The sequence below is a fragment of the Oncorhynchus keta genome, chromosome 16 (assembly GCF_023373465.1).
Source record: "Oncorhynchus keta strain PuntledgeMale-10-30-2019 chromosome 16, Oket_V2, whole genome shotgun sequence".
Lineage (NCBI taxonomy): Eukaryota > Metazoa > Chordata > Actinopteri > Salmoniformes > Salmonidae > Oncorhynchus > Oncorhynchus keta.
In genome coordinates, this window is record NC_068436.1 from 15,949,099 (window position 1) to 15,960,105 (window position 11,007).

At 44.9% G+C, this 11,007-nt stretch overlaps 1 protein-coding gene across 2 annotated transcripts; it reads left to right on the plus strand.

The window, feature by feature from the left end:
- The first annotated feature begins 19 nt into the window (after positions 1–19).
- Positions 20–10,995, plus strand: LOC118377469 (protein phosphatase 1K, mitochondrial-like). 2 transcript variants are annotated; one of them, XR_008065786.1, is made up of 9 exons: positions 20–163; positions 2,450–3,013; positions 3,233–3,333; positions 4,892–5,051; positions 5,283–5,998; positions 6,181–6,310; positions 6,799–7,188; positions 7,315–7,742; positions 8,191–10,995. XR_008065786.1 is itself a non-coding variant. In XM_035764383.2 (7 exons), the coding sequence occupies exons 2-7, from the start codon at positions 2,556–2,558 to the stop codon at positions 8,320–8,322; spliced, it is 1,131 nt and encodes a 376-aa protein (XP_035620276.1). In that variant the 5' UTR covers positions 43–163; positions 2,450–2,555; the 3' UTR covers positions 8,323–10,995. The 2 variants fall into 2 exon arrangements, 1 of the variants encoding a protein (XP_035620276.1); XM_035764383.2 differs by lacking the exons at positions 6,181–6,310; positions 6,799–7,188 and having other exon boundaries at positions 43–163; positions 5,283–5,427; positions 7,608–7,742.
- The last annotated feature ends 12 nt before the right edge of the window (positions 10,996–11,007 follow it).

Consider the following 11,007-nt stretch of genomic DNA (forward strand, 5'->3'; position numbering starts at 1 on the left):
AACTAGTGACAACTGGGTGGGAGGGCGTAAATGTTTCCAGCACGCTGATTCGTGCTGCGCGGGTGATAGCGTTCCGCACTCAACACACGGACACTTTTGATTAATTTAACTGTTCGCTGTGCAGCTTTTGCAACATATACGAAGACGTTGTAAAGAGTTAAAGGTAAAAATACGTTTTCTGCAGAGAGATACCGAAGAAATGTGATTGTTGTCCAAGTGCAGGAGATAGGCTGCACAAATCATTGATTATTTTGCTAGCTACTGTTAGCATAGCTCTACCTAGCAAATGAGCTAAAAATAGTGTCAAATTAGGAACACTTTATCGTTTATCCTTACTATTTAACGTTAGTGTGATTAAATAAACAAGGTTCGTTGGCGAAACAATTAGTTAACATTATGCACAGCACCGCAGCTAATCTAACTAGCCAAGCAGTAGCTTGTTTGGTTGCTAGTTAGCAAGCTAGCTTGTTGATTATGGGATATGGTGTTGCGTCATGCGGGTTTGTCAAGTTTGTGTTTACATTAGAAAAATACACTTCAGTAATGGACTAACGTTAACATTGTCAATAATTATTATAATTTTTTTCAATCTATTTATACTTTTGTGCATGCCTTATTAATGAGCCTTCTGAAATATTTGGAATAATTAGATATTTATTCAGCTGTAGTAAAATAACAAGTGCTGTTGACTCATGTCTAGTGTTCATGCTCTTTAGCTGCACCAGTTAACGATAAGTGATATCTGCATTATTTTATCAACTGATTCTGACAAATGTTCAGAATGCTTCAGGACAGCTGTGACAAAGAAGAAATGTAGGCAACACAACAAGTGAAGCATCCTGACACTTACAGCTTGTCATGTTTTTACTTTAATTTAATTTATTTCACCTTTATTTAACCAGGTAGGCTAGTTGAGAACAAGTTCCCATTTACAATGCGACCTGGCCAAGATAAAGCATAGCAGTGTGAACAGACAACAACACAGAGTTACACATGGCGTAAACAATAAACAAGTCAATAACACAGTAAAAAAAAAGAGTCTATATACATTGTGTGCAAAAGGCACGAGGAGGTAGGCAATAAATAGGCCGTAGGAGTGAATAATTACAATTTAGCAGTCATGTGCAGGTAGAGATACGGGTGTGCAAAAGAGCAGAAAAGTAAATAAATAAAAACAGTATGGGGATGAGGTAGGTAAATTGGTTGGGCTATTTACCGATGGACTATGTACAGCTGCAGCGATCGGTTAGCTGCTCAGATAGCAGATGTTTAAAGTTGGTGAGGGAGATAAAAGTCTCCAACTTCAACAATTTTTGCAATTCGTTCCAGTCACAGGCAGCAGAGAACTGGAATGAAAGGCGGCCAAATGAGGTGTTGGCTTTAGGGATGATCAGTGAGATACACCTGCTGGAGGGCGTGCTACGGGTGGGTGTTGCCATCGTGACCAGTGAACTGAGATAAGGCGGAGCTTTACCTAGCATGGACTTGTAGATGACCTGGAGCCAGTGGGTCTGGCGACGAATATGTAGCGACGGCCAGCCGACGAGAGCATACAGGTCGCAATGGTGGGTGGTATAAGGTGCTTTAGTAACAAAACGGATGGCACTGTGATAAACTGCATCCAGTTTGCTGAGTAGAGTATTGGAAGCTATTTTGTAGATGACATAGCCGAAGTTGAGGATCGGTAGGATAGTCAGTTTTACGAGGGTATGTTTGGCAGCATGAGTGAAGGAGGCTTTGTTGCGAAATAGAAAGCCGACTCTTGATTTGATTTTAGATTGGAGATGTTTGATATGAGTCTGGAAGGAGAGTTTACAGTCTAGCCAGACACCTTGGTACTTAGATGTCCACATATTCTAGGTCGGAACCATCCAGGGTGGTGATGCTAGTCGGGGGTGCGGGTGCAGGCAGCGAACGGTTGAAAAGCATGCATTTGGTTTTACTAGCGTTTAAGAGCAGTTGGAGGCCACGGAAGGAGTGTTGTATGGCATTGAAGCTCGTTTGGAGGTTAGATAGCACAGTCTCCAGGGAAGGGCTATCATGTTAGACCAATGATGACGAGGCCTTAAAACTGCACTATAAAGATCCACATAACCTATCTTAAGATGTGGCTAGGCCTACATATGGAGTAGAGAAGAACATTTGATTTAATTAAGTAGGCTATTTCACATGCATTTTCTGTTGTATGGAGTCAAGAGACACAGAAAGACAGAGAGAGAGCGAGTATCCTGCATCAACAAACACAGAAATATCAATCCAGCCACCATCCATTCCTGTGACATCTATTGGAACTCAGCCGCTCTGTAGCTGGCAGAAGGCCTAGGAAAGCTGGCTGACGTTTCCAAGGCCTAGTCCAACTCTTCTATTCAATTTACAGCACCTATCTAGGAGCTCTTGTTGACTTGACATTCAATCTAATAGCTATCTATCATTCTTCCCCAATTGTTAGCCTATTTGCTATCCAGAAGACTCTGCTCTAGGGTAACCTGTGTTGTTGGCCAGAGGATCTCTCTCCCTGTGAGGAGTCGTCTGCTGCTGTTGCTGGATTGGTGACCATGTCAGCCTCCGCTCTCATCCACCTGGCCCGGTCGGGGGGGACTCAGGCCATGCGACAGAGGGGTTTCCTCCAGACAGCCCTAGTGAGTGTCCTACCCCTGCAGGATGACCTCCCCCTCCAACGGCCTCTCCACCTGGGCCTGCTGCGGGCCAGCAACACGCGCTTCGACCCGGACAGCAGCGGCAAGCCCACCACCTGGGACTCGTTCGGCATCTGGGACAACCGCATAGATGAGCCCATCAACCTGTCGCCCTCCATCAAGTACGGCAAGCCCATCCCCAAGGTCAGCCTGTCCAAGGTGGGCTGCGCCTCGCTCATCGGCCACCGGCGGGAGAATGAGGACCGCTTCCAGGTCTCCCAGATGACAGACAATATCCTCTACTTTGCCGTGTTCGACGGCCACGGAGGGCCTGAGGCGGCAGACTTCTGCGACAAGTACATGGAGAAGTACATTAAGTAAGTGGCTGGGTTGTATTATCTGTGTTTAGTCAGGGCATTGGCCTGCAGGATCAGTTTATGGCCTAATGTGTATTGAATGGACTGGAGAAAAAAATGCACTTCAATTTAGTTTTTATCCTTTTTATACTTGCAAAATCTCTTAAGAGGTCAGGCTGAGACCATTGAGATGGCAGGAAATGAATCTGATTGATTGAATGTGTTTTGGTGTTATTACAGGGATCTTGTAGCAGAGGAGGACAATCTGGAAGTTGTTCTTACTAAAGCATTCCTTGAACTGGACAAAGCCTTGGCAAGACACCTCCACTTCTTCCCTCATGGTAGGTTCTGTCTGTGATGTTACACGTCAGGGAATGTAGATAGACTGTCTCTGTACTGACAATGTATGTAGACCGCACTGAATTTTTATGTTAAACTTAACCTCGTTTTGAAGCTAAAGTCTTTAGATTAGCTTGTGTTGAAATATTAACGAATAGCCTAACTTGTCAATGTGGCTGCTCTGCCAAGAGCTATGATGACTTAACCGATCCTAAATGGAGCTAACGTGTATTTTCAGTCGCTGCCTCCAGTGCTGTGAAAGCTAAACATTAATACCCGGGGTCACCATTCTCAGACTGTAAAGGACAGGTTAGGACATGTATGTGGCAGACAAGCATTCTAAACAAACCCCTCCACTGGATGCCCTGCAGATAAGAATCAGGGGTGTCCTCTTGTAGTGCATGTACCCTTTCAAGATACTGGATCAAGTTTACCTTCAGTTCCTTTGGCAGCCATTTTCTTTTGTGAAGGTCGCCTGGAGACCCAGATGTTAGCAATCATAGAATGTTGACCGTTTTCTCTGAGAAAGGCCTAGTTTAATTGCCAAGATGGTGACAGTCAATCAGTTTAGTTTGAGTGTGTGGCCAAAATGTCGGCCACAGACGGCGTGAAATGTCCCAATATGCCCTGTGTGTGTGTGTGTGCATGTTATTTACGACAGCAGCGGAGCCAGCTAAGAGCTGGAGGCACCAGGCACCTTTTTGGAAGGAGAAGGGGGGCTAGATAATGGAGAGTCCAGCGGGTCCTATCCTGGACTACTGGAAGGTTCCTCATCTTTCTCTCTCCTCTCTCCTTTTCTATTTCTCTCACACAAGTTGATTTGAACAGCTGTATAAGGGTCATTGTAAAGTCAGAAACTGTAGGATGTTACCATGCAAATGGTTGCTAAGGACACCCAAGAGGGAACAAAACACAAATCACCATGTGTACAAAACATGACACATAGAAACTTAGTTGTGAAATTTGAGGTGTTATACACTTAATTATTGAAAGAGGCATTAGCTAGAGCTCTCACCTATAGATTTGATCACCGTGATGATAGTCCTGATAAGCGCTATCTGTCACTGCTGCTTCCTGTATTCTGCCATGGGCCAGTACACTGTATATAGGACTGTATATTAGTTCACTCATTGTAACTCTGACATTTTTGTATGACACCACTGGTCAGAGATCCAAAGTTCCACTGACTGTATTGTAGTTGCTCTCATTCTGTTTCTGTAACCCTAAAACAGTGTGACATGCATGTCTGTCTGACTCTGTCTCTCTTCAGCCATCCTTTTTTTTAGACTAGTAACCTCTCCCTCCATTCTGTTCTCATGTTGTGCAGTATGACTCGTGAGTGTGTGTCACGTGCCACCTATGCTGTGAATGTGTGAGAATACATTTTGAGCATGTATCTGAATAATTCATTGTGTGTTTTGAGAAACAAGTTGACCATAATCAGCTCTGTGTGTTTCTTGTTAGCTGTGTGTGTCTGGCCTTACAGTTGTGTAGAGTGTGTGTAGTCTTCAGATGTGTTTACCCCCCTGACTTGTTTCCCTCTACTTCCTGGTGTTGTAGTGGTGAGCGCTGGCTCCACGGCCACGGTGGCCCTGCTGAGGGACGGTATAGAGCTGGTGGTGGGCAGCGTGGGGGACAGCCGCGCCATGCTCTGCCGCAAGGCCAAGGCCCTCAAACTCACCTCGGACCACACCCCCGAGAGGAAGGACGAGAAGGAGAGGTACGGCAGATACCCAGGCTCGAGAAAGACTTGATCTGAAATTCATTTGTTGGTAGCTGTAAGGTTGGGAGTCACAGGAGGCATGTTTTATCCATCACATTGGACACTAATAGAAATGTGTTAACTACTATGGATTAAGATTTTACAAAATGTTTTAACAATTCTACATAAGTCATTTAAGAGCCCTCTCCCGTGCTTTAAAACCACTTGTCTGTCTGTCTCTACCTCCAGAATAAAGAAGAGCGGTGGCTGGGTGACCTGGAACAGTCTGGGGCAGCCCCATGTCAATGGCAGGTTAGCCATGACACGCGCCATCGGGGACTTTGACCTCAAGAGCACCGGGGTGATCGCTGAGCCAGAGACCAAGAGAATATCAGTGAGTGTTTGCTGTCACCACCTCAGAGAAATGAACTACTGTGCAGTATCAGAGTGTATACATCTCAAATGACACTCTATTCCCTATGAAGTGCACTACTTTTGACCTGGACCTAGAGCTGGGAAGAAAAACCGACAATTATCGATACCGACCATTTCTGACATGTTACTGATATTGATAATAACGATAAGTAGCCGTTACTAGAGGAATATGACATTTGAAATAAAATAACTCTGCTAATATGGGCTATTGCTAATGGGACAGTGATGGTCACAACATTGAAAGTAGTAGTTTTAAGGGTAATGTAAAAGAAAAGTAACTGGTGCACATTGTTATAAACTTATCATTCAATTTATTGTTATTGTGAAAATTCAGGGCATTCATATGGATTTTTGTCCATATCGCCCAGCTCTACCAGAACCTAATTTAGTGCATTCATTTTGACCAGATCCACACAGGGCTGGACAAAAGTAGTCCACTGTATGAGGAATAGGTTGGAATTAGCCAATGTCTGTCACTCGGTTTGGGTCATTTTTGCCCCCGAGGTGTTTGGGTCATTTTTGCCCCCGAGGTGTTTGGGTCATCTTGGCCCCCGAGGTGTTTGGGTCATCTTGGCCCCCGAGGTGTTTGGGTCATCTTGGCCCCCGAGGTGTTTGGGTCATCTTGGCCCCCGAGGTGTTTGGGTCATCTTGGCCCCCGAGGTGTTTGGGTCATCTTGGCCCCCGAGGTGTTTGGGTCATCTTGGCCCCCGAGGTGTTTGGGTCATTTTTGCCCCCGAGGTGTTTGGGTCATTTTTGCCCCCGAGGTGTTTGGGTCATTTTTGCCCCCGAGGTGTTTGGGTCATTTTTGCCCCCGAGGTGTTTGGGTCATTTTTGCCCCCGAGGTGTTTGGGTCATTTTTGCCCCGAGGTGTTTGGGTCATTTTTGCCCCCGAGGTGTTTGGGTCATTTTTGCCACCGAGGTGTTTGGGTCATTTTTGCCACCGAGGTGTTTGGGTCATTTTTGCCCCCGAGGTGTTTGGGTCATTTTTGCCCCCGAGGTGTTTGGGTCATCTTGGCCCCGAGGTGTTTGGGTCATCTTGGCCCCCGAGGTGTTTGGGTCATCTTGGCCCCCGAGGTGTTTGGGTCATCTTGGCCCCCGAGGTGTTTGGGTCATCTTGGCCCCGAGGTGTTTGGGTCATCTTGGCCCCGAGGTGTTTGGGTCATCTTGGCCCCCGAGGTGTTTGGGTCATCTTGGCCCCCGAGGTGTTTGGGTCATCTTGGCCCCCGAGGTGTTTGGGTCATCTTGGCCCCGAAGTGTTTGGGTCATTTTTGCCCCGAGGTGTTTGGGTCATTTTTGCCCCCGAGGTGTTTGGGTCATTTTGGCCCCCGAGGTGTTTGGGTCATTTTTGCCCCCGAGGTGTTTGGGTCATTTTTGCCCCCGAGGTGTTTGGGTCATTTTTGCCCCCGAGGTGTTTGGGTCATTTTTGCCCCCGAGGTGTTTGGGTCATTTTTGCCCCCGAGGTGTTTGGGTCATTTTTGCCCCCGAGGTGTTTGGGTCATTTTTGCCCCCGAGGTGTTTGGGTCATTTTTGCCCCCGAGGTGTTTGGGTCATTTTTGCCCCCGAGGTGTTTGGGTCATTTTTGCCCCCGAGGTGTTTGGGTCATTTTTGCCCCCGAGGTGTTTGGGTCATTTTTGCCCCCGAGGTGTTTGGGTCATTTTTGCCCCCGAGGTGTTTGGGTCATTTTTGCCCCCGAGGTGTTTGGGTCATTTTTGCCCCCGAGGTGTTTGGGTCATTTTTGCCCCGAGGTGTTTGGGTCATTTTTGCCCCGAGGTGTTTGGGTCATCTTGGCCCCGAGGTGTTTGGGTCATCTTGGCCCCCGAGGTGTTTGGGTCATCTTGCCCCCGAGGTGTTTGGGTCATCTTGGCCCCCGAGGTGTTTGGGTCATCTTGGCCCCCGAGGTGTTTGGGTCATCTTGGCCCCCGAGGTGTTTGGGTCATCTTGGCCCCCGAGGTGTTTGGGTCATCTTGTCAGGTTTGATCACGTCTTTAGCCTGCGGGTGCTCAGAACAGTGACATATTAAGCTCCGAAGGGCAAATGTGTTTCCTCTTTATCACTGGAGACTGTCTGGCTTAGTCTCCGGCTTGTGTCATGGTCTGTCTGTAGACGTCTGACAATAAGGTATTAACTTAATGTTTCTAGCTGCATCACGTCCACGACTCGTTCCTGGCGCTCACCACAGATGGCATTAACTTCATCATGAACAGCCAGGAGATCTGTGATGTCATCAACCAGTGCCACGACCCCAAAGAGGCCGCCCAGAGGATCTCAGAGCAGGTAGGGTGGTCACTTTGAGCCACCACAGCCCCTAGGGCAGCTTTTCCCAAACTCAGTCCTCCGGACCCCAAGGGGTGCACGTTTTGTTTTTTGCCCACAGCTAATTGAAATGATCAAAACTTGATGATTAGTTGGTTATTTGAATCAGCTGTGTAGTGCCAGGGCAGAAACCAAAACGTGCACCGCTTGGGGTCCCAAGGACTGAGTTTAGGAAACACTGACTTAGGGTGCAGGGGTAACATCTATCCCAAAGAGCAGCAGTGATTTTTGAAATTGTTGAAGCAGAGATATGTAATGTCTAGCAAATGAATGAGTTCAAAGGAACTCTATGGCACTATATAATAATCTCAATGGATTGTCAAATAAATATGTCTCCTGGTTATTTAAAGAGACAGTTAAACATTGAGACAAATGTTCATTATTGGTGGCGGTGTCTCTTGTCTCCTAGGCGCTTCAGTATGGCTCAGAGGACAACAGCACCATTATCGTGGTTCCCTTCGGAGCCTGGGGGAAACAGAAGAATTCAGAGACCAGCTACTCCTTCAGCCGCAGCTTCGTGTCCAGCGGCCGCTGGGCCTAAACAGGTGGACCCGGGTAGTCATTAGTACGAAGTTACCCCTAGACACTAATCTAGTGTCAGTTTATGTTTCCCACCCCTACTGGTGAAGGTTAGGGCTGGGGGAGCGTAATCTGATCTGAGCTCTGTGGTTATGGATAACTTTGATCAAAGCAGACTTAAAGGGAAGGGGAATGGGGAGGGAGATTCCTGTGGACCTTATCGATGTGCAATAGTCTCCACACAGCGCGGCCAGTTCAAGACATGCAGGGGAAAAGCACAGCTAACCAAGAACCGATGCCTTAGGAACAATGACATGCCATTTTACAGATAATAATCCCGTAGTTTTGAGCCTGTTCTACAGAAAGGCTTTTGACTCATTATGTGCACTTAACAAGGAATACGTCCTTTTCACTTCCTCTAAAATCGATGCCTATTCCCTATGTAGTGCACTACTTTTGACCGCCAAACGTAGTGCCCTACATAGGGAATTAGGTGCCATTTTGGACGCAAACAAGGTTGCAGTAGAAAGCCATCGACTTGGTGGGAGCTTGAAGCCTAAGAACTTACCTTATTTTTCATTGTGTGTAAGTGAGTTTGCATTGTGCCAAGTAAGGCAAACCAGACGTTAATTAGCTTTGTCTGTGAACTTGGGGGAAAGTGCTTCTTACTTGCATGTCATAGAGAATGTTTTTGGTAGGAAGTTATTCTGAGAAATCAACAACGCACTTTTTTTTATTTCCAGATGATGTTGAACTAATTTGTTTCAATGCGTCTCGTTCATCCACTGTACTTGTTAGTGGATATCACTGTGCTGTGGTGCTGTTTTATTTAGTTCTGAACAACAGTTTTAGTCTGTCGTCTCTTCGCGTGAAGCACTTGTCAGTATTGAGTTCAGGACAAACTTCTCAGAATGGGGATTTTGGGTACAGTAAGGCGCTGCTTATAGTACAGGGTTATCATTGACCAATATGTACAAATTCATATCCGTCTAATAGGAAAACACTCACACGCACTGCAGTCAAGACGTGTTAATGGACCACTATTTGAATCTCTGCGTTTCTATAATTTCAGCATGGTAGAAGGAAAAGCTGTGTGTAGATACTGTAATACACAGAAAGAGAGCCAGCCAAATGATGACAAAAGCCCAAAGTCTTGTAATAGATGGGCACATGCAGTATGGAATGTAATGTGTTAGTTCTCCTTGTTCTACAATCATATTGGGCCCTCGGGAGCCACAGAATGCATTGATGCCCCAGTTGCACAAGCCTTAAAGATGCAGTCCTAGATCTTAAGCACTTAGAAATTCGTAACATATTGTACAATGACTTTGTTCACAATTGTGTCCAATCTTCAGTGACTCGTTTTGGCTCGTGATCACTTCTTTCAAAACTACTGGGTGAAATTATGCAAAGGCTTTGGAGCATCACTTTGAGGTAAAGCTATAGAGAATATCTATTGAGCTGTGTTCTAATGGTACTTAGTAGTTTAGTGTAAACACAGTTCATGGTCGTTTGGCTCGAAAATGACTTCAAACCATTCCAAAATATTATCTTTATTGACAACAAACAGGTCAAACAACTTAACGCGGGAGAGCCTTTGTTTATTTTGGTGATAGGGACTTGGAACAACAGGAAAAAGTGTAAAATGGTGTATATCTGATAACCATAGTCATTTAAGATGTTCTCAACTTGGGTACAGAAGTCATTTGTATTTTGTGAGTTTTGTACATAGTTATATTTCTGTATATGTTTTGATTGCAGGAAAACCGTCAGTGTACTATTGTTAAGTGTTACAGTTCAAATATATTACATTTTTTTAGAAAGAAATCTAAAATTGCTCACTTACTATTTTATAGTTTGTCCCTTGTCCTCTAGTTGTTGAAATGAATTGGCTAAAATATCACTTGTATTGCACTTGTAATCAAATATGCTTTTTCATAGGGAACCTTTATATGCAACAATGAATAAAGGAGACAGCTAACCAACAAACATGTGAAATGTGAATGTCTGTATTAAAATGCCGTCAGTGACACAAATGAAAGACTTTGTAGAACAACTTGATGTAAAAATAGAGCACAAACAGGGATCCAAGCTAACCACAACTTGACTGTAATTCGCATGGATATCTCACTTATGGTGCTTCCAGGTTGTTATAAATAATGTAACGCTGCGTTGATGTGCATTAAAGCCACAGTTGTATTTTTTTGCTGTCTATCCCAGTCAGGAATACTTATGTCCATGTAACAGCTATACTGTTAAATATTACCGTTAATGTGATCATCTACAATCCATGAATGTACCTATCCACCATTTTAGGTTTTCCTCGTAGACAGTTTGTTTATGTTTGTCCGTTCTCTCACGATGTGAACATTTATTTATCCTCCGTTTGTAATGAGTATTAGTTTCCTCTGAGTTCTCATAACTAAAATCTTGCATACTAAGTATCTCACCAGCCTTCTTACATGTTTGTTGGTTTTATTATGTCTGTATTTTACTTCAGATTGTTCATGTTGTATACTGTAGTGCAGGGATCATCAACTAGATTCAGCTGGGGGCTGATTGTTATCGGGAGCGTATTGGTGGGGGGGTGGAATATAATTACAAATAATTTGTGGTCTGCAAATTGACCGCAAGAATATGTTTGACTAAAACATGATTGCAAACCTTTCTTAAATTAAAATCACTTGGAGCTGTTTTCATGGTGTTT